This window comes from Eschrichtius robustus, chromosome X (genome assembly GCF_028021215.1).
Source record: "Eschrichtius robustus isolate mEscRob2 chromosome X, mEscRob2.pri, whole genome shotgun sequence".
Lineage (NCBI taxonomy): Eukaryota > Metazoa > Chordata > Mammalia > Artiodactyla > Eschrichtiidae > Eschrichtius > Eschrichtius robustus.
The window spans coordinates 9,646,803-9,670,927 of NC_090845.1; the positions used below are offsets into that span (position 1 = coordinate 9,646,803).

Genomic DNA, 24,125 nt, shown 5'->3' on the forward strand with positions numbered 1-24,125 from the left:
GTTGTAATAACAAAAAACTGCTGAGCATTCTACAAATACTAATTGTTATTTCGCTTATCATTATTATCATCACCTATCAACTGAAATAAGTGGGCAAGGAATCAATCGGAAGTTCCAATATAAGCAGAATGCTACTTTGTTCAAAAGCCAGAAAACCTGGTGGCCCAGTTCAGGATTTCCATGGACCAAATTATTAACTAGAGTAGAGGCCTTGTTATAATAATCCCCGACGCAACGTGCCTACTGTCACCTAAGGTTTACCTTTCCCCTTCCCCTTCCCCATCCACTTTTGGGTCTCAGTACCAGCTTGCCTAACTGTTTCTCAACCCCTGAGAGATGAGGTTATTGGCAATGCAAGCTGAGAATTGAACTGATGCATATTCACACTTCAGATCCTGTAGGTAGTATTAATTCACCTGCTTCCATGAGTGTCCAGGTATACAGAAGCAAAAACACATTATTTTCCTTGATCCATGGGTCACCCAACTCAGTTCATTTCCAATTTCTTCAAAGACATTCTAAGCTCAGCCTTCTCCTCTTGGGTCCATTAGCACATGACTTGATGGGTAGTTTCTCAAGTTGCTTTTAGTTCTCATGGCTCCTGAAAATCTTTGGCTATTTAATAGCTCTGGTGTGATATGGCCAGGCAATTTTTCAAGATTTTAAGTGCTTTTTAAAGTCTCTGCCTATTCTGAAAAACAATCTCTTTAATAGCTTCTCTGCACTTGCTTCCAAAGCATAATAATCAGGACACAGAATATCCACGGTAACCAGTCTCAGAAAATCCCAGGCTGGCTGTTCTCTCCTCCATTGAATCTGCCAGAGTCATTACTACCTCCTTGTTGCATCTTCAAGGACAGCATTTAATATACATTAGGCCTGGGCCTACAACATAGCTCTGCTCATCTACATTTACGTTTATGTTTTACTGAAAAGATGATGTAGCAACAATATTGATATATTTTCTAAAAGTCATAAACAGTGTTCTTTTTTTTTAAATTATTTATTTATTTATTTTTGGCTGTGTTGGGTCTTCGTTTCTGTGCGAGGGCGTTCTCTAGTTGCGGCAAGTGGGGGCCACTCTTCATTGCGGTGCGCGGGCCTCTCACTATCGCGGCCTCTCTTGTTGCGGAGCACAAGCTCCAGACGCGCAGGCTCAGTAGCTGTGGCTCACGGGCCTAGTTGCTCCGCGGCATGCGGGATCCTCCCAGACCAGGGCTCGAACCCGTGTCCCCTGCACTGGCAGGCAGATTCTCAACCACTGCGCCACCAGGGAAGCCCTGTTCTTTTTTAATTGATATTAAAACTCACATACCAGGCTTCCCTGGTGCCACAGTGGTTAAGAATCCTCCTGCCAATGCAGGGAACATGGGTTCAAGCCCTGGTCCGGGAAGATCCCACATGCCGTGGAGCAACTAAGCCCGTGCGCCACAACTACTGAGCCTGCGCTCTAGAGCCCGCGAGCCACAACTTCTGAAGCCCACGTGCCGAGAGCCCGTGCTCCGAAACAAGAGAAGCCACCGCAATGAGAAGCCCGCGCACTCCAGCGAAGAGTAACCCCCGCTCGCCACAATTAGGGAAACCCCGTGCGCAGCAACGAAGACCCAATGCAGCCAAAAATAAACAAATAAATTAATTAATTTTTAAAAATTCACATACCATAAAATTTACCCTTTTAAAGTGTACACTTCAGAGGTTTTTAGTATATTCCCCAGGCTATGCAACCATCACAGCTATCTAGTTCCAGAACATTTTCATCCCCCCAAAAAGAAACCAGGTATCCATTAGCAGTCACTTCTCATCACTCTCTACTGCCACCCTCTGGCAACCACTAATCTATTCTCTGTCTCTATAGATTTGCCTAATCTGGACATTTCATGTGAATAGAATCATACAATATATGGCCCTTTGTAACAAGCTTCTTTCACTTAGCATAATGTTTTCAAGGTTTATCCATGTTGTAGCATGTATTAGTACTCCAGTCCTTCTTATTGCTGAATAATCTTGCATTGTATGGGTATACCACATTTTGTTTACCCATTCATCTGTTGATAGACATTTGGTTGTTTCCACCATTTTGGCCATTATGAAAAATGCTATGAACATTCACTTACAAGTCTTCATGTACACATGTATTTTCAGTTCTCTTGGGTAGATACCTAAAGGTGGAATTGCTGGGTAATATGGTCAATGTTTAACTTTTTGAGAAACTGCCAAACTATTTTTCAAAGCTGCTGCAGCATTTTACATTCTCACCAGCAGTGTATAAGAGTTTCAGTTTCTCCACATCCTTCTCAACACTCGTTATTATCTGTCCTTTTTATTATAGCCATATATATGCTATGGTATAGCCACATGAAGTGGTATCTCATTGTGGTTTTGATTTGTATTTCCCTGGTAGCTAATGAAAACATCATTATTTACTAGTTAACACAATAACTAATTCCATTTTTTCACACATTACATTCCATTTTTTGCCATGTTGTAACATAGTTGCAATTATAGTCTCAGTCTCTTTATCATAAGCAATGGCCCAGAGAGGATGCAGTAAAATTTAGACCAAGACATCATGCCCCTTACAGAAAGGGGAGCAAAGGTAAGAATGACTTTTGTCTTCCTGTCTGCAAAAATTAAAAATAAAACATCTGAAACAATCAGGGCATTGTTGCATAAATTCCAGTTTGCCCCCTAATGCAGATTTTAATAAAACAGAATTAATTTAATCTACGCGTGTTAACCTGCTCTGTGAATGTAGAAAGTTACAGAAAATTGTAACCTTCTTTTGACAAAATAAAAGAATATCTACTCAGGAAAAAAATTTAAAAAGACATCATGCCCCAAAGGTGTATCCCCAGGATTTGGAAAACCACTGTCAGAACACAGATTCCCTCAGTTATTGAATGGAGTCTGATATAAAACACTTTCCCCTATGCGGACACCAGATTAGAAAAATCAGAATCTAGCTATGGAAAGCTGAGCTCACATTTGCATAAATCGTGAATATGTCATGACATGTATGATAGTCAAAACATTTCTTTGAAGGTGATATCTGGTTGAGCCATAAAGTATGGTGGATTTTTCTCAGATAGATATGGGACCAGGTGATCAAAAGCAGAATGAGGAGAGAAAAAAATCCCTGCAGAGAACCTTTACATTAAATCATAAAATCCTGAGCTGTATCATGAAGCCCAAGGCCCAGTCAGACTTATTCTTTGCCATCATCCTGCTCCTATAGGTGTTTCCAGTCGGATTTCTCTAAGTTCTTGAAGCATACTACGCCCCTCTTAACTACAGGCCATTCTTTCTACCACCTCCCTTCTTTTTGTTTGGCAAAGGCCTCCTTACCCACTGGCTTCAGTTGAGACATCCCAGACCTCCTTAGTCCTTGTATCAGCTGCCTATGGCAGCTGTGACAAACTATCACAAACATCATGGCTTAAAACAACACTCAGTTATTCTCTTACAGTCCTGGAGATCAGAAGTCTCGCTGGGCTAGGATCGAGATGTTGGCAGAGCTGCTGTCCTTTTGTAGATTCTAGGGGAGAATCTGTTGCCTTGCCTTTGCTAGCTTCTAGAGGCTGCCCTATTCCTTGGGTCATGGCTCCTTCCTCCATTTTCAAAGCCAACAGAGTAGCATCTTCAAAATCAATCTCTGTGTGTGTGTCTCTGTCTCTCTCTGTCCCTCTGTCTCTCTCTCTCTCTCTCTCTCTCTCTCTCTCTCTTTCTACATCTGTCTGTCTGTCTCTCTCTCTGGCTGATTCTGTCCTCATATCTTCTTCTCTAACTCTGAACTTCCTGCCTCTTTCTTATAAGGATCCTTGTGATTACATTAGACTCACCCAGATAATCCAGGATCATCTCCCCATCTCAAGATCCTTAACTTAATTATATCTGCAAAGTCTCTTTTGCCATAAAAGGTAACATATCCATGGGTTCTGGGAATTAGGACATGGACATCCTTCCGGGGGGGGGGGCATTACTCTGTACCACAGTCCTCCTGTCATAGTGCCACAGCATTCTGAGGAAGTGCAGGGATTTATTTACTGGAAAGTGTTGCTTTCACAAACTGGTAAGCACCTTGTGGGGCCGTGCCTGTTTACTCTGCATACATTCCCCAGTGTCTACTGCATAGCCAGCACTTGATAAATATTTGATGACAACCTGGCTGAGTGGCCAGTTTGGTTTTGTTGGACAAGAATTCCTAGGGAAAGGGGAGGAGGTCAGCTAAGATTATAGCGTGAAAGGCTTTGAAATGACTGGCTAAGCAGTTTGGATTTCATTCTGTACACACCGAGTCCCAGCAAAGGTTTTTACTCAGGGAGTTAACATGATTACAATTGTGTCTTTGGAGTAGAAAGCCCATAAGCCAGATGGGAAGAGGGGAAACTGAAGGCAGGGTGACCAAGCGGAAGGCCACAGCAAATGAGGACCCAAACTAGGCAGTGGCAATGAGAAGGAACAGCTGGAGAGAGATGTAAGAACTTGGACACATTCCTCTTCAAATCCTTTCTAGAATGGAGCAAATGAGAAGTAAACACAACAGGATTTGATAACTTATTGGAGACGACAGGAGAAAAAAAAAGGGCGGGGGGGGGGAAACTGAAGACATTCTGGCCTGGTAAAACTAAGCCGGCCTAAGAATGGTGACACCAACCAGAAATAAGGAATACGGAAAATGTAATGTGCTCAGAGGAAAGGGGGACTGATTTGTTCTGCTTCAGTCATGTAGACTAGGAGGAGTCCAGTGGGCATCGTGAGCAGATGTCTTGCAAGAAATCAGAAATAGATGTTAGGAGCTCAAGCACACAGAGTTACGAGTGTCCCCAAGAGGGATGATAGCTGAAGTCGCAAAAGTGAATGAGATCATCAAGGGAGAATGATCTGAAGGAAAAACACAGAACTGCAGGGATGCATGGACGACAAGCACAGAAACAGAAGAGCAGGAAGAGACATTACAGACTGAGAAGCAGGCAACGGGGAGGGAGCTGAGACTCTTCTGTGAGTGGTGGGGAAAGGGGGTGGGGGATGGTGCAGAACAGTGCTGTCAGTTCTGCCCAGAAGTCCAGCCAAAGGAGGTCTAAGAAAGTCCTGGGATTTGGGCACCTTTGAGAAAATTGTTTCATTAAGTAATGGGGATAGAAAAAAGATTGCCAAGGTTCTAGATTTCATGGTTGCTTACTTTTTCCAGAAGTTTTGCAGTTAATATTGAGAGTCAAGAAGGATTTTAGGGTTGGTTCTGCCCTCAGCTTGTTGTCTGAGTTTGGGCTTAACCCTTTCAGTCCCTGTCTTTAACTGTAAAGTAAGGAGGTTGCAACTAGATGCTACCCAAGGTCCTTTTAGAGTCTAAAATTTGCTCTTGCCAACCCTCAAATCCCAAAATTCTGGTGGAAGCTCAATTCAATCTGAGAAGAACTTGTCTTCATATTATTCTCTATTTAAGTTAAAAATTACCTTAGAGATTAATCTCCAAAATTTACAAGCAGCTCATGCAGCTCAATATCAAAAAAACAAACAACCCAATCCAAAAATGGGCAAAAGACCTAAATAGACATTTCTCCAAAGAAGATATACAGATTGCCAACAAACACATGAAAGAATGCTCAACATCATTAATCATTAGAGAAATGTAAATCAAAACTACAATGAGATATCACCTCACACCAGTCAGAATGGCCATCATCAAAAAATCTACAAACAATAAATGCTGGAGAGTGTGTGGAGAAAAAGGAACCCTCTTGCACTGTTGGTGGGAGTGTAAATTGATACAGCCACTATGGAGAACAGTATGGAGGTTCCTTAGAAAACTAAAAATAGAACTCCCATACGACCCAGCAATCCCACTACTGGGCATATACCCTGAGAAAACCATAATTCAAAAAGAGTCATGCACCACAATGTTCACTGCAGCTCTATTTACAGTAGGCAGAACATGGAAGCAACCTAAGTGTCCATCGACAGATGAATGGATAAAGAAGATGTGGCACATACACACAATGGAATATTACTCAGCCATAAAAAGGAACGAAATTGAGTTAGTTGTAGTGAGGTGGATGGACCTAGAGTCTGTCATACAGAGTGAAGTAAGTCAGAAAGAGAAAAACAAATACCGTATGCTAACACATATATATGGAATCTAAGAAAAAAAAAAGATCATGAAGAACCAAGGGGCAGGACGGGAATAAAGACACAGACCTACTACAGAGTGGACTTGAGGACACGGGGAGGGGGAAGGGTAAGCTGGGACAAAGTGAGAGAGTGGCGTTGACATATATACACTACCAAATGTAAAATAGATAGCTAGTGGGAAGCAGCCGCATAGCACAGGGAGATCAGCTCGGTGCTTTGTGACCACCTAGAGGGGTGGGATACGGAGGGTGGGAGGGAGGGAGATGCAAGAGGGAAGAGATATGGGAACATATGTATATGTATAGCTGATTCACTTTGTTATAAAGCAGAAACTAACACACCATTGTAAAGCAATTATACTCCAATAAAGATGTTAAAAAAATTTTTTTTAGTAAAAATAAAAATTACCTTAGAAATGAAGTGAATTGTAGCAGAGAAATACTCCAAGAGAAAGCATATGAAAACTGAATAACTACTTTCCTAAGTTATAAATTCTTAGGCCATTATGCTGATTTCAGACATAATTCCTTGTAAAATGCCCTTTGTCAATTTCCTGTTTGAAGCTGCCTTACTCTAATTACTTCCTCTTTGGTGACATGCGTGAGCCTCTATTTTTAATCACAACATTCCTCTCTGCCCATGTTTTAAATTTTAATTCCAGTTTCTGTCATTACATATTTACAATTCAATTCTTTCTTACACATATATTGAGACACACCATATTTTTTTCCTATCCTCAATACCTTTCAAAAAGGTACTTTTTCCAATTCAAAGTCTTGGTTGACATATACCAGGAAAAAAGAAAAAATGACAGAGTAAAGCTAGAAACATGAGAGCAAATGGTACCGGAAAGCAAAACCTAGAATTCAGTTTCTTGTATAAAGTAATAAATTATATAGCGTTTCTCAACCTCGGTGCTATTGAAAATCTGAGCAGGATAATTATTTGTTGTGGCGGTCTGTCCCGTGCACTGCAGAATGATTAGCAGTATCCCTGGCCTCTATCCATCAGATGCCGGTAGCACACACCCCCTGCCTCAACTCTGGCAATCGAAAACGCCAACAGGTATTGCCAAATGTGTCCAGGCTGCAAACACCCCTTGGTTGAAAACCAATGGTCTATAGACACCAACCTATTCGAAGTAGTTCAACAGTGCAAGAAAACAATTTGCTAAAGTGGAAAAGTAAGAAATACAGAAGTATTATGTTTCTATGGCAACCCCCATTTGTTTGCAGGATGCTTGGCATGGTTTCCCCATGCCTACCTCCTCTGAGTATCTGTCCTCCTGCTTGTTTCACGCTACTGATGCATGGCCCCCACAGACACTAGAGTGATCTCTCTAAAACACATATCCAGTCTTGTTACACACTCAGGCTTAAAAATCACCAATTTACCCCATTCTCCACCGCAGGGTTTCTCAGCCTGGGCACTATTGACATTGAGGGCCAGATAATTCTTTGTTGTGGGCGCTGTCCTGTGCCTAGTAGAGTGTTTAGCAGCGTCCCTGGGTTCTCCCCCACTAGATGCCACTAGCACCTCCCCTGTTAGTAGGCAGAATAATGTCCCACCAAAGATATCCACGTCCTAATCTCTGGAACCTGTGAATATGTTAGCTTACACGGCAAGGGGGAATTAAGGCTGCAGGTAGAATTAAAGGTTGCTAATCAACTGACCTTAAAACAATGAGATTGCACAGGGAGATCAGCTCGGTGCTTTGTGACCACCTAGAGGGGTGGGATCGGGAGGGTGGGAGGGAGCCGCAAGAGGGAGGAGATATGGGGATATATGTATGCATATAGCTGATTCACTGTGTTATACAGCAAAAGCTAACACACCGTTGTCAAGCAGTTATACTCCAATAAAGATGTTAAAAAGAAATGAGATTATCTTGGATTATCCAGGTGAGTCCTATGTAATCACAAGCATCCTTAACAGAGTCTGAGGAAGAAATGACTGGAAGAAGAGTCAAAGAGATGCAACATGGCTGGCATTGAAGATGGAGGAAGGGGGACACTGGAAAAGCAAAGGAAACAGACCCTAGCGCCTTCAGAAGGAACATAGCTCTGCCAACACCTTGACTTTAGCCCAAGGAGACCTATTTCAGACTTCTGACCTCCACAAGTATAAGATAATAAATTTGTGTTGCTCTAACCCATATGTTTGGGGTAATTTGTTACAGCTGCAAAATGAAGCTAATACATCACCACCCCCAGTTGTGACAACCAAAACTGTCTTTGGACATTGCTACATGTCCCCTGGGAACAAAACTGTCTCCAGGTTGAGAACCACTTCTCTACAAAACAGAGTCCAAACTCCTGAGACATGCACAGTGGGGCTCTTCATAATTAATGCTACCCAACCTGTTGAATACCATTATCCAACACACAGTGAGATACAGCCTATGCTCCAGGCACACCAAACTTCTAACTTCAAAAACACTCTATCAATACATCCTTTCACTTCCCTGCAGATTTGATGTCAAGAGGTGCTTTGGTCCTCCTGCCATTTTTACCTGAGCCTATAGTTACTTATTATTCCACAAACAGGTGTCTAATTTCTGGTTTCATTAGGTTGTTATATAAAAAGCCATGTGGTTGCTACATACATTAAACTGCAGATATCTTAACCTCCTCCTCCAAACAAATTATTGCACTTAAGCCCCTCTAAGTCCTCTTTGTTGGAAACTCTAGCGTCACCAACACCTCTGTGCCTTTGCAGGTCCACTCCTTCCTATTTCATCAAGGAATCACTTCCCTTCTTCTTCTTATAAGTGGCAGTCACCCTTGAAGATCAAGTTCAAGTGTTCTCTGCACAGTGAAGCCTTTCAAGACTCCTCAAAGCACGGTGAATCGCATCCCCCAGTCCCTCATTGTGCTGACCCTTCTGCACTGCAGCTATTGGTTGACTCATCCATCCTCCTCCTTAGACTCTTTAAGGGGTGACACCATATTTTAGCCTCTCGGCATTCCTGGTACATAGAGAAGTGCTTGTGCTCAAGAAGTTCTTGGGGCGTAAATGAAGAAAAGAAGTCATGAAGAGAGAAATAATTTTAGTTATGGGTTATCGAGGCTGGCAAACTCTATGTCAGCTATGAGCATAATCTCAGCTCTGATCCAAAAGAATTAGGAGAACCCCAGAGTTAGAATGAGACCTTACTCCCTTGTTTATGATCTGAGTCAAGGACAGAGCCTGGCTGCTAAGAACAAAGTTGAGAAGTATATACCAATTGTGTTACCATGTACCATTTATCCCTTTGTCTTCTCCCTTTTTCTACTCAATAGATATTCTACCCAGCATGTCCATGAATCAGATTTTGTTAAAGCAATCCTAAAACACACAGTAAGGAAATGTTGAGTTGTAGCTGACTTTGTCTAACACCTCCTGGTTTTAGGCCATAAAAATGCCATTTGTGAGCTCTGAGTGAGCACAGGGCATAGAGCTACAGGCATTTATGCGAGTCGTGGGAGCAGGAGTCCTTGTACGAACAATTTAGTTTAAAACCAGAGAATCTGCTGAAAGAACTAAGTAGAAATGGATGTGATCCACTACTGGCTACACCTGAATGAAGGTGAATTCTCAGGTTTGCCTATGGATTCAATGGAAGAGAAACTGAAAAGTTGAATGAACCATAAGAGATCCGCGGAATCTGCAGGCAACACTCAAGAGGGATCCACATGCTTTTGGAATGGGAAGACGTCCCCAAGGAAACTTTCTGCCAGCTGAAAGCACTCTGTGGGCAGTCAAGATGGCCATGATGAGGGGGGCTACATTCAACTCACTGGTGTAGTAGTTCTCAACTGGGGCAGTTTTGACCCTCAGAGGACATCCAGCAGTGCCTGCAGACACTTTTCATTGTCACACTGGTGGGGAGGCTGCTATTCGCATCTAGTGGGTAGAGGCCCAGGATGCTGCTGAACATCCTACAATGCACAGGACGGTGCCCAAGGCAAAGAATCGTTCAGCCACAACTGTCAATAGTGCAGAGGCAGAGAAATCCTGAACCAGAGCAACCAAGAAAAGCCTAAGAACCAATTCTGTACGATCCAAATCTCCCCTCCAGGGCCCATAAGTAACCTTGCAAGGTGTTCATCTGCTGGACTTTTGACATCATTAGTAAAGATTCTCTTTTAGGACAAAGGACCTAGCTTGCTTTCAAACGAGAAGGACAAGCAGTGCTCAATAGGATGAATTTCCTTGGTTTTTGAGAGGGTTCCAGGGCATTAAACCTTTGAAAGGTAATCCAAGCCATTAAATTCCAGACCCCGGGGTTATGTTAGGATATCTGGGACTCTATTAAACAAAACCAGCCTTGGACCTTCATGCCAGGATTCCATCCAGTCATTCCGTGTCTGCCTCAAGAATAAAGGGATTACACACACACACACACACACACACACACACACACACACACGGACATTTTATGAGAAAATTTTGTTCTTTCGCTAGATGGCTATGTACTTAGTTTTAACCACTGCAAAAGAGGTGAAAGTCATGGTAGGTTAGCTTGCAGACTGCCCCAACACTGCACAGAACAGTTTGAAGCCACCCAGTATTGATGAAGTTCAGATACTTGTCCATTGATTATGAAATTTTAATGGATAAGAAGAAAATTTCTAACCAGTTGTGATCATCTACAGTAGACTGCCTTTCGGTCATAAGAGCAACAAACAGCATCTATATACTATATTCCAAGTATGTACAGTTGCTAAGAAAAAGCAGAGACGTTCTTAGTGATGTAATTGGTTTAAACATGAATGTCAGTGGCTATCCAGTCCAAGAACTTGGCTTGCTTTTGCATTTCTCTCTCTTTCTCTCAACTCCTACAGATTAATCAGATAACGTGTGCTTCTGATATAGAGAAGGAATCCAGGCCCTTCTAAAGACCAACAGAAATTCAATATTTAGATTCTTGACCCTCTTTCTAATGCTAAGTTCCCTGGTTTGGAGAGAATCTCTTGCTCTCCTACTTGACTTTTCTCTCTACTGCCTATCTTCCTCAAGAAAATGGGCAGAACAGTCAGCAGTGTTTGTTAGTTTTTGTAATCCATGCTCCCCACCCAACAGCAGCAGTTACTTTGACACAGTAACTAATATTTTACTAATATGTGATACGAGTATTTCTGATAAATACTGCTGATTTTTCTAAGGCAGTCTAATAAAAGCCAAAATTTCACAGTCATCTCATGTTAACAGAGCAAGGTATGATGTTGGATACTATTTTCTAGCTGTTTTTCTTGGTTGTGTTTCCTTTATTTAGTCTAAATTTCCAGCAATTACATGGTATTTCATTTCATTTCTGTAATTCTAACTGTACTTTAAAACATTTAATTACAATGGATGGAATCTCTCCTTATGGAAACAGATCCAAGGCAAATCTATAGAGTTTGTGGACTGAAAGAGATTAGGAGTTGTTCATTTTTAAAACAACTAGTATTTATTCTCTAAAAGCATGCAGCTTTCCAAGTACCCATCAACCACAGTTTCCCATTAGCTCTGTTCTCCATTCTTCTAAACCAGAGAGCAAACGTTTTTAAAGGTACCAAATACCTCCCTCTGAGTTCTCTATTGACTAACGATTCCTGATTCATGTGTATTTCACTAACTACTAGTAGCCCTTAGTGGAATTTGGGCCTATTTCCATGATCTTTCATAGCCTTAAGCAGAGATTTTTTTTTTTTCTCCAGGATTAAACTAGTACTCAGTACCATAGCTCTCTGAAAGCAGACCTTTAGGGAGAAGAAAAGATCAAAACTAGAGAATTCTAGTAGTTACTCCCCCAAACACACAGACCTACACACACACATATCAACAACACCCTCAAGAAAAATGTTCCTGAATTCTCTGTAAAACAACCAGATGGCAGAAACATTTCAAAATATATTTCCTCCAATCCTGATAAACAGCTTGGAAATAGATCATGTGAGTTCCAAAAAAAATATCAACATTGGGTGAAGGGATAAGATGACCCTTGGAAATCACCTGCAGCGCAAAAAGGAAAGCACCTCTTCCTCTAGCTCCTACCACTGCTCCAAAGTGGAGCCAAGAAGTCCTAACGAGACACGTGTGGGTGGCCACTAGGGACGTCCCATTTGCAGACACCATTTAACCAGCCAAAGAGGAACAGCCACACCAGGAAAACCCCGCAGTGGGTCCCTGGCTCTGTAAATGAGAAGGAATTAAAGAACTGCCCAGGTGTCCAGCCTTGGGCCATGAGGACACGAGGCACCGGACCCTACCTCGGACTTCCACACGACATAGGGTTGGCCGTGGCTGTCGGGTGGGGACTGGAACTTTCTTTGCTGGAGCCACCTCCTGGGAGAAGCGAAGATGCCGTTGGGGCCTCCCCCGGAGGAGCAGAGGATGGTGCTGCGGCCACTGCCCGGCCCGGCTAGGACTGAAGGCAGGTCCCATACCATGCTCTTCTTGAGGCCGCTGCGACCAAGGGGGACCTCATAGTCAAAGTGGAAGCTGCCAGAAGGTGACTTCTCCAGAGGGGTGCTGGGTGTGGAGAAGGACGAGCAGAGGGGTCTAGGGGACGGGAGTCGGTTGGCCCGGGGAGGCGGGCCCCGGGGAGAGGACGCCAAGCGAGAGCCGAGACCCTCGGCCAGGGACAGCGGGGAGCAGACGCGGCCCCCGGTGGCCCCCCGCGAGCCGCCCTCTGAGCCCGCCTCGCCCCCGCAGCCGCCGATCAGAGCCGGGTCCAGGCTGCGGGTCTGGCGAAGCTTCCTCTTGGAGAAGCCCTTGGCCGAGGCCGCGCTGCCCGAGGCCGGCGAGGAGCAGGAGAAGACACTGTGGAGGAGGCTCTGCGCGGACATCTCGGCGGGGCTGTGCCTGAGGGCCACCCTCTTCCAGCTCTCGGAACTGCTAGCGCTTTGGGGCGCAGAAAGCAAGGGGGCTCAGGCGAGGCTGCCAGGCGGGGTCGGGCCAAGGCTCGCCGAGGCCGGTGGAGGGCAGTTCCCGGCTCACGCGCCACCAGCGCGCTCCAAGTGCCCCGGCGGAGGCAGAAGCAGGAGATCCATCACCAGCCTTCTAGGAAAAGGGGTGAGGAGGGAGGGCTCCTTCGGTCGCCAGAACCTTCTCCCAGAGCCTAAGTCACGAAAAGGGTAAGGAAGAGGAGGAGGAAGGTCAGGCGCTCGCTGGGTTCCCAGCTCCGGCGGCCAGCGCCACTCCCCCTTCCCAGCTGAGGCAGGAGATGCCGCGCTCCCGCTCCCAGGCTCTGGACAGCCTCGATGTCTCCAGCAAGCTCCTCCTCGCGCCCTAAGGACGGTCCCGAGGGCTGGGGAGGAGGCCTCCTGGGCGTGCGCCCAGGGCGCGTCCCTCGCGCTCTCGGCGCAGTGAGAGGGACTTCCTCCCGCGCTGGAGCTGGGCACCCGGGCTGCGCCCCCGTGCACCGTCGCCGTATCCGGGCCTCTGAAGCTACGCGTCTGGTCGCCACTTGGCTGCTGCGCCCACTCCTCTGACTGGCTAGGCGCAAGAGTGTCTCCAAGCTCCAGGTTCCCCCGAGGTGCCGGTCTCGCTACAAAGTGGGGACACGGAGCGCGCAGCGCCCAGGGCCTTCCAAGGGCTGAGCGGCTAGGGTGGGAGAGAATTCCCAGCTGCGCTCAGGGAGCTAAGGGGACAACCACAGGGTCGGCTGTCCATGACCCGCCGGAGAGGGGCTCTTGATATTCTCAGCCCAGCCTTGGGCCCAGGGCAGGCGCGGAGATGTCCCCGCACGCTCGCGCTAGAGGCAGCGGGAAGGGGGCGGCCCGGACGGCTAGGGCGGGAGGGAAGCCAGGTCTGGAGCTGGGGCGGAGCCAGGAGCAGGAGGAAGCAGAACGTGGAGTTTTCCAGGCACCAAACCTGGGAGCGGCGCAGAGAGAGCACCGCTCACCACCGGTACCGGGTCTCCTGGGGAGAAAGCCCCAAGGGCGGAAGTGCGGACCTTCTCCCCCGTCTCCCCTCCCCCAAATCGAAGGGGGCGCCAGCTCCGCTCACGTTTCTGGAAAGGAAGGGAAGTGTCAGATTGCACCCCACCCACTGGTGTCAGATGGATAGCCCGAGACGGCTGCTCTGAAGTTGGAGATAAATCTCCTGCCTTCCTTTTCTCCGCCCTCCTGTTTTTGTTTTTTAAAAGGGAGGATAGAGATTCAGTTCAAATGTAGTGGCTGCCGATGAATGGGCTGGAGCTGGGGACCTACTAAGAAAAGGAGGGGAAGGGGGAGGGGTCCTCGCCATGTAAGGGTCGTGCAGTAACTGTACTCGAGGAGGAGGGGTGAGTGAGGCCGAGCAGGGGGCAGGCGCCCGGCGCAGCGTCAGCCCAAAGGCTGCGGAGATTGGCGCTCACAAAGCGATCGGTCTCCGGGTTCTGCTGTGGGACGCCTTTGGGCGCAGCGCGCAGCGGCCACATTCCTGGGAAGCTGGAAAACGCTGGCGATGTCAATGTTCCCTGCTTGAAAACAAGCCTGGGAGCACCTTCCCCCGCTACTGTCCCACCCCTAGAATCTATAAAGCGCGAAGCCTCGCCCGCTTCTCGGAGGGCTTTTTGACGTAACATTTAAGTTTTGCGACGCATCTCACAACCATCTCAGCAGTGGAGCAGAGAGAATGTTGGAAATGCCTGCGTACTTTATTTAACTGTGTTCGTGTGTCCTCTTTTACCACTTCTGGGTGAAGAGAACTTTATACAAATGTAAAGGTGACTTTCTTTTACCATTACTTTTATTAAAGAAAAAAAAAACTTACAGTGAACTTATACATACAAGTGTTTGACACAAACATTCGCCGTGTTGTGTATAACATCAGAATTGTCCAACTTTGATTTTGGAAGGCTTGTTTCATTCCCTATAAAATTTTCAGGGGGAAATTTAATGTCGTTCTCTTCTTAAAAAACGTGTTCGACGGTCCTAGGTATTTGACTGTCTAGGAGGGGTCACGTCATGAAATCTAATTAACAGAAGAATTCGATACCTCCATAAAGGGCTTCATTCGGACCCCAGGATCTCTGACCTACCCGTTTTTGTAAACGCAGCGGAACCCACTGCGCTCAGGGAGTTCCCTCCTGTAACTTTATGACCTATCTGCTGCCACAAGACAAAAATGAGATACAAATTTCCCATCACCCTCAATGCCGCCCATCTCTTCTCACCCTGAAACATAAGTACTCTTTTCAGTGGCTGACGATTAGATGTGCTGTGGAGAGACACAGCCTTTAAAATTGCTTACTTTCCTGCATGACTACACACGCCAAATTACATTTGGGGGATTGTTGTCATTTGCTTCCTTCCCTCCTCAAACAAGTCACAGTAGAAGTAAAAGAGGGCGGGTCTTGCCTGCCCTTTCCTTAGTTAACAATATCATGTAACTTGTCACTAGTAAACATTTAATGTCTCTACCATTTGGATACCAGTGCATGGAACTGGTTATGCTTCATTGGATTTTGGTATTTGGAGTAGATGGTTAGCAAAGTCACACGTCACAGGACCACTTACAACTCAGGTGGTTAAGCAAATGTAATTTATAATTTATATATGTGCTATTTCTCTAAGCCCAAAAGATGACCATGGGGTTGAAAATGCAACCCTGCCACAATGACGTAGGGCTAATAAGAATACCCTCCAGGCAGGAAGTCATACATGCTTGGTCATGGATGTTGGGGAGCCAGTGAGCAGAGGCTTAGAGCAAACGCATCCAGTTCATTCATCATCTTATTTCCAACAGGTCCTGACTCTCCATTAGCCTGGAGCTTGCCCCAGCATAGGGAATAATGAATAAATTGCTTTGAATATCCATAAAGTTAAGCTCTGGCTCCTTTTTAAAAACCCGGTGTAAGTATATATGCTTTTAAAACACACGGGGAAAATGTAATGGCACTTCTGGAAAGAAAGATTTTATAAGAAAATTATTTGGATTTTTAAAATGGTATTTTTAAAACTATTGTGATTTCCAATCTGACTGCTATTAGGCTTATTTTGCAGTCATTTTGGTGTATGGCTTATTCATGCATTCCTAGTTAGGGCATCCTATTTTACTGTTGTTTGTTATATAATCCCTTTGCTTATACAGACCCAACTCACACTGGCCTTTCTGACTGACTGCCATTTTATGCCAGACTTGATTGAGGAAGATCTGGGTTTCATTTACCAATTTCAAAAATGACTGGTTTTGTTATGTTGATCCCCAGAATCTTTCTTACAAGTCATCAGCCTGCTTCAGAAGCAATATAACTGGTAGTTTAGAAATAAATGGTTTTGAATGCATATACTTTAAAAATCAGGTGTCTAAGACTTTGCTCCTTTATTAGGGCATTTGATGTTGAAAAGTAGTGTCCATATTTGTTTTTGGTTTTGTTTTTTTCCTCAGAGCCGAAGTTAATCAAAGCCTAAGGATACCTTTTATTAAAGGGCAGAACAGTGTGTTCACTGTTCCTTCCCTGTTGTAATTATCCTAGAAACTCAGGATAAAAAATATATCTATTCCATCTGGTCATGGCACAAGAATATTCTAATGAAAGTTCTAGAGACCTTGACATCAAGGTATCCTCTTATCAAGGATCCTCGAAAATTCATCAGTGTTCTTTCTATTCCCTTGAGACACTGTTCTACAAACACATACATCTTACTACCAAAGAATATATTCTGCTAAACCTAAATTTCCCTTTTCTTAACTTTATCCCTTGAAATTTTCCTTATCTCCAGCCAAAATTCCTCTTTCCCCTTGGTGTCTAGACCCTCACGCTATCTGTAGATTTCTATCATGCCCCTTGGGTCTGACTTTGTGGTTTGGCTACACTATAAAGTTCATATTTTGCTTTAAAACCATCACTGTAGATGATCTCCTCTGGACTGCCTCCAGTTGCTTATTTCTTTATAGTCCTGAGGTCCAATATTCCAGGTTAGGGCATCCTATTTTACCCTTGTTTGTTATATAATCCCATCGCTTATATAGTCCCAAATCACATTGAACTTCCTGATTGACTGCCATATAATATTTCAGACCTCTATCTGATTGGCTCCCAAGTCAGGCAACATCACTGATTTTTGTTTCATCCTGCCCATGTCTCTCAAATTGATTGTGATCCCTCTGATATCATTTCTACATTCTTAGTGGTATCTGGGGTAAACAATTCACAGCATCTCACTCTCCCACAGAAGAAGTCAAAGGTTCTGCCTCCAAGCTACTGAAACATGAAAAGGAGGACATGATTTTAATCTGTGTGATGTGGAATATATGAGAAACGGGTGGAGAACTTTTACAGGACTTAAGAATTCTAATTACATTAAATAGCAATAGTGTCCCATGCCTAAATTACTTCTTGATTATAAGCTAGGAATTTTTTGCAGCTGAACCAAGAGTGTTTCTTTAAATTCCTATCCTAGGATCTCCCTGAACGAATATAATAGCCAAGAACTTAAATTACAAATGACGGATAACAGTGGAGGTAAATTTCAAGTCGCAGGATAATCCTGTATGAGTAAGATTAGCAAAAACTCACTTTGTTAAACACCAACCCAGCACTGAGGAACACTGATCACTTTCCAAAGACGGAAATGGTGTCATAGTTATTCTCTAGATGGTGAATATAATGATTTGCAAGATAAAAGGGTATTTGAGAGATTGAGTCCTAACTGGTACTGTGATGTGAAAAGACTAAGATATAAGTTCAACTCTCTACCTTAGAGAACAATTTAATATTATAATACCTAAAGAAATATCCAGAAAAAAAAATATTTATGCCAACACTAAAGGGAAAAAGCACCAAACATGTCCATACCATTTGGTAACTCGAATTTAGTGTTGTATTCAAGATTATCTACTCAAACAGCTTGGTCCTAACCCTTCAATCAATTGTTAATATAACAATATAAGAACAACTAACACTTGTTGGAACTTCCTATATGGCAGGCACTGGGCTGAAAATATGCATGCACTATCCAAATCAACAGATACACAGACACACACACACACACACACACAGAGAGAGAGAGAGAGAGAGAGAGAGAGAGAGAGAGAGAAAGAGCGCTATAATACTTAACCCCCGGTTCTACAGATGAAGAAAACCAAGATCTAGAAGCATCTAAACCCCTAGTTAAGTGGCTAGTATTCAGATCCATGTGATCTAACCTCGACTTCTAACTCTTGCAGGACTAGAATTGCAGATTAAGAAGCCATTCCATTTGGAAGTGCTTTGGGACCATGTCTGAATGGATTTCAATCTGTTGATTTCTTATCTAGCTGTGTGACCTTGAGCACATCACTTCACAACTCTCATCCTCACTTCCCAGTCTACGAAATCATGTTCACTTCAGAAGGCTGTCGAGATGAGTAAAGGACCTAATGTACGCAGCATGCTTAGCACAGAGCATCCTGGAGAGAACAAGCACAGTGATGGGAGTTATTACTATAATCTATACAAAATCAATAATTTTAAAATTACTTTACGAATCCAGCTACACTAAATGACCATCCCTAATGCGAGTTCACCTGGTCTTACACCCAAAAGATCTAGTCAAACCTTTCCAATTTGCTAATGAATCCTTTGTTTAAAACTGTTTGTAAAAGGCCCGTGGTCGACCCAGTAAATAGTCTAGCTGGGATGTTCACCACCCTCCCCAAGTTTTAGAGGTGTTGTCAATACCAACTAAATAATACCAATACGTTCTTTCAAGGCAGGGCACTTTTTTGAGTCAAGTGAAAGTTTGGGATTCTCTATATTCAGATCAGCGTGTAGAAAATTTTTGCCCTCTGTTACGTTTATATACCAACAGGTCAGTTTTTTGACTCAATATTTTGGATCAGTTTCACATTTCCCAGAATTGGAACCATGAACTCTCTCTTTAAAGCAGGCACCAAGTTGAGGTTTTCATACTCATCTAGTTAACCTCAAGATCTGTGACAATTTCTTCTGGTACTATATTCAGAAACCTAAATGACTATTCTTATTCGTATTTCTCACTTTCCCCCTACTTTGTGTGTCTAATTCCATCATCCCTTACCAATTATGAACTTAAAAAAAAGCAAAATCAATGGAGAGAAAAAAAGTCCTGTTTCTGTGTTAGCACCTACAATGAACACACAAAAAGCCACTTGCAACACCATTCATTCTCTCATTTTCTGTGCAAATATTAGCAACGTCTTCTATGTTTTCTAGTGTTTCATCTTTATCTTCTCAACTTTAAAAAGCAGTTTTGCATACACACATTGTTCTACCCTATTACTTGTTTATTTTTCCAGCTGGTATGAGTACAGTATTTCTAAATATCAACTCTTCTGTTTTCAGGATACTCATTAATGAGGCAGGTAAAAAGCAAGGTTGTATAAAAATCTTAAGCCAGGTTGCAGTTTAGATGTGCATAGCAGAGTTTCAGGGACCAAAGCATGAAACAAACAATTGTTGTTTACCTGCAGCCAGCATTTGAAAGAGTCTTCCAACACTAAATCCGAAATATGTGACCATCACCACTTTTGTTTTTGGCTTTGAAACTTGATCTCAAGAGATTTTTAATAATAATACAAGTTGGCTGACAACCAAATTTAATTTCGGTTTATAAACGTTTTTGAACATGCGTTTTGTGCCAGTGGCATTCCTTCTTTGTTAGTTTTACTTTCTTCTGTCTTTGTGGGTGAAGATGCACTTGGAGTCTCAAAGTAAGTTAATTTTTTCTGAACCTGGTACGTGGTTCAGCTATACTTAGTTACTTAAAGTAGTTTTTAAAACCTTCCCATAGCGTATGTTTTAGAACTACTTTTGAGGATGAAGAATTATATAATAATGTAAACAGGCTTTAATATTTTGTTATTACTCTAAAATTTTCACAGTCTAAACATTTTTCAATATGTCTGATTTTTAAAGTAACTGAATAATACAGATTTTTTTCCTCTGAAAACTTTATTTTTTTCCCCAGAATCTTCACTTCTCTATATTGAATGGAAATGGGAGAACCTATTTGCCCACTATGTTTTTCTAATGACAAGATGGGACGGTGTATAGAAGGGAGAGGAGAAAAGAAAAACAATTGGTACTGTGATTGAGGTATGCATTTTTTTCTCATCTACTTTACTGAGGAGTAATCTACATACACTAAACTGCACCAATGAGCTTTGATAGCTGTGTGTACCTATGAAGCCACCACCACAATCAAGATACAGAACATTCCCATCACATCCCGGGTATGCTTTTATTAACGTTCCATGAACATTAACCACTAGATTTTGCACTGTATAATGGTTGAATTGTGCCTTCAGTCAGTATAGAAAGGCAAGGAGAATTACATAGAGAGCAGGGCTTTTTACCTCTTGTACTGAGTTGAATTGTATTCCTCCCAAAAGATATGTCCAAGTCCTAACTGCTGTAACCAATGAATGTGACCTTATTTGGAAATAGGGTCCTTGAAGATGTAATGAGGTTAAGATTAGGTTAGACTGGATTACGGTGAGTCTTAAATTCAATGACTGGTGTCTTTATAAGAGAAAGGAGAGGGCAATTTGAATACACACACACACACACACACACAGACACACACACACACACAAACACACACACACACACACACACACACAGGAAAAGGCCATGTGAAAATGGAGGCAGAGGTTGGAGTGATGTGTCTACAAATCAAGGAACACCAAGGACTGCCAGCAACCACAGGAAGCTAGGAGAGAGGCATGAAACAGATTCTCCCTTACAGCCTCCAGAAGGAACCAATCCTCTTGACACCTTGATTTCAGACTTCTGGCCTCCTTAACCGTAAGAGAATAAATTTCTGTTGTTTTAAACCACCCAGTTTGTAGAACTTTGTTACACTTCTTAAGCATAATATGTCACAGTTTGGTTCTCATTCTTTCTAACATTTTAATAAAACCCAGAGCCAAGAATTCATTGAGCAAAAAGCAATCCCAAAGATTTTAAAAACAGGGCAAGAGAATGGCTAATGAATGCTTTTCAGTGTTTCATTTTAAAAGAAAGGAGAACAACGGTCAATGGCACATCCTGCCTAGGTGCTAAGCACGCTGACATCATTGTCATAGCAGCAGCTGAGCTGCAGGTGGGTCCCCCACATGGTTCCAGCCCTCCTTCAAGATGAAGCTCACTTTGCCTCCTCAGGAAACTTCTGCCCTTCTGTGCATTTGTTTCATGAAAGGTACTTGGGGCTTGGTTTTGTAATTGATCAGCAACACAGAGAAGTGTATCACAGGCTCAAGCTAGAGAGAGACACTAAAGTCCAGAGGGCTGTGACGCTTTAGGGTACCTTTTTTGGTGTTTAATTCACTCTGCATTAAAGGGGCTGAGCACACACATCAGGCGCAAATGCTAGAATGGACCTAAGAGAAATGCCTTTGAAAGGACAGATGGGAGCTGATCAAACTCAACAGGCATGGAGAACCAAATCCTGGTAAGGTTTGCTCTAGAGAGAACCTCCAGGGATCTAGTTGAAAAAAGAGAGCTGCTCAGGTTCATAGCTGGATGCCCTTCATTTGCCTGCTGTACGATTTATTGGGAATTCCTTGGGTATTTTTCACAGTTCACTGCTTTGTGGCGTGACAAAGATTAGAGACATACCAAAGAACTCCCACCCCCCTTTAAAGATATAGGAATGGAAATAAGACACTCAATGATTGTAATAAGCAGGCTGTGAATCAGGGAGCCAAATTTAAGGGATTTCCTTCTTTTTTAAATAGAAATGGTTTTTATAAAGCAATGTCATGGAGTTGGCAAATGCAAACTGTCAGAAGTTGTTGAAGATTTACAGTGCAGTGAGGGAAACAGAGAAATTAGAATCATAGATCTAACTTTTAATCCAGGCTTGGCTACTAACTAGCCCAGTCAACTAAACTTGAGCAAAATAAATCCCTCCTCAATTTCCAGGTCTCAGCTCAAACTGAGACCTGGAAGCTGAGAAGCTCTCCCTGACTTCTCCTTCCTGGGCTAAATTAGGTAGATGTTATATGCTTTCTTACTCTCAGACCTTTTCTTCATCATAGCACTTATATATGGTATTTATTAATGCAATTATATATGTTTAAGCTCTGACATCGCCAAGATTTTAAGTTTCATGAAGCAAGAGCCATCACTGATTGGTTTCCTCTTGTATTCCCAGTGCTGAAACAGTTCATATCACATAAGAATAAGGGCTCAATCAATAATCATAAATCCACCTCCCAGCCCCAGTCTCCTCATCTGGAATTTGGCTTTTCAGGTCCCTGCTGGCTCTTACCTTCTGTGTCTCAGAAAACTTGGAATTATCCTCAGGCACCAGAGGAAGGTATCTTTGTTGATTTGACTTGTTGTGGAAGAACTAAAACAACAATAATGATATAAGCATCTGCTTATCAAAACTGTTGCTATTTCATTAAATGCATGGTCTTTGAGTTGGACATAAAGTTTGAGTCCTAGGTGTGTGTGTGTGTGAGAGAGAGAGAGAGAGACAGAGACAGAGACAGACAGAGAGACAGAGACAGAAAGAGAGAGGGTGGGAGGGAGACCAACCAACCTTGGGTAAAGTTATTTAATTCTTCAGAGACTCATTACTTTCTTTGATACATGGACTTAATAGCTATGAGGTATAAAGCATTTAGTACATTTTCTGACATATAACAAACACATAATAACTGTTACCTATTATTAATAAAATTTATTAGCATGAAATATAGAAATAAGGCACATAGTATGGTTTGTCTATGGTCCTCACAACTTGATGAGGTAGTTATTATCTTCACTGTCCAAATGAGGCAACTGAGTCACTAACAGGTTAAAAACTTGCCTAAGTGATCTAGTAAATGGTAGACCCAGGATTTATACAAGTTAGCTTGTCAATGATGGAGCCAGTAAGCTAGTCCCAACAGACAATACTAACTGGGTTTTTAAAATATGCTTTCTATGGAAGATGCCTGGCAAACAAAAAAGAAACGCTCATCTCCTCATTCACACTATCTAGACCACGAAGCCAAGACTGGGGGTGTCTGGGTGTGGGGGTCAGGTGTGGAAGAAGGGAGAAAGGAGGGCTTAACATTTCAAAAGCACCTATTCCGTGTCAAGAACTTTACGCAGATTATTTTCTACACAATATTGCTGTGATGTGAATATTCTTATTCCCATTTCATAAATCAGTGATTCACACCCACACCTGTGCAATGTCAAAACCCATCTACTTCCCACTACACTTCATGAATATTGAATCTGGCTAAGAAGGACAAAAGATCACGGTCATCATAAAACATGAACAGGAATGTCATACATTTAATTTGAACTTGCTCTTCATACTTTCTGAATGCAGACGGGAATTAGGCAGCCAGAGCTGTGTTTCTTGTGTATATATTCACTTATTAAAAGAGTTCTAGCCTTTTTTCTTCCAGGATAAATCTTTAAATTTTTTTCCCAATGTCACTATCTAGTGCTTTAAACATGTGCTCTTGGGCACTTTTCACCTGCTGCATATTCCTCTTAAGTTGTAAAGCCTGAAACTGGACACATCGCTCTTATTAGAGACATAAACAAGCTGTGTTTAGTTTGATTCATGTGTACTGAATAAGAAATTGAGTAGAAGGCCTTTATTCGCTTTTTATGATTCGCCTGATGTCCCTAGGGTGGTGGTAAGCTCATCAAATTCTTTTTATTTATAAAGTGAGGGAGGCCAATTCTAACAAACTGGGTTTTAAGGTTATGAGAAGTTACTGTTACTAAATTCCCTTTTATTATTCAGAAGGGCTCCTTTTGCCCAGATGAGTTCTCATCAATGGAAAAGTCAGTGTACTTGAGCCAGATGATCCTTGAGGCATTTCCAATTGATGCTGGAGCAAATGGTGTCTTTCTAAATGGAGATTGATTTGATAAAGGAGGGCGGGCCAAGAAAGAATCTATTTGGCTCAAACGTGACAAAATGTGGATCATGAAGAAAATAGAAAAAAGTATGCTTAAACTACTCGAGAGCCTGATTGAGGAAATAATCAACTATCATTTGATTGCATAAACCTTTTATTCAAAAAGTCCTGAATTCTTTAAAAAGCATAATATCCTTTATTGACAA

The 24,125-nt window shown here is 42.8% G+C and overlaps 1 protein-coding gene across 1 annotated transcript in view; it reads right to left on the bottom strand.

The window, feature by feature from the left end:
• The window catches only part of ARHGAP6 (Rho GTPase activating protein 6), a 489,264-nt gene extending 476,323 nt beyond the window's left edge, over window positions 1-12,941 (bottom strand). Inside the window, exon 1 of the mRNA XM_068534002.1 lies at window positions 12,363-12,941. Within this exon, the coding sequence (XP_068390103.1) occupies window positions 12,363-12,941 (579 nt within the window). The remainder of the gene's footprint in view (window positions 1-12,362) is intronic.
• Window positions 12,942-24,125: the final 11,184 nt, after the last annotated feature.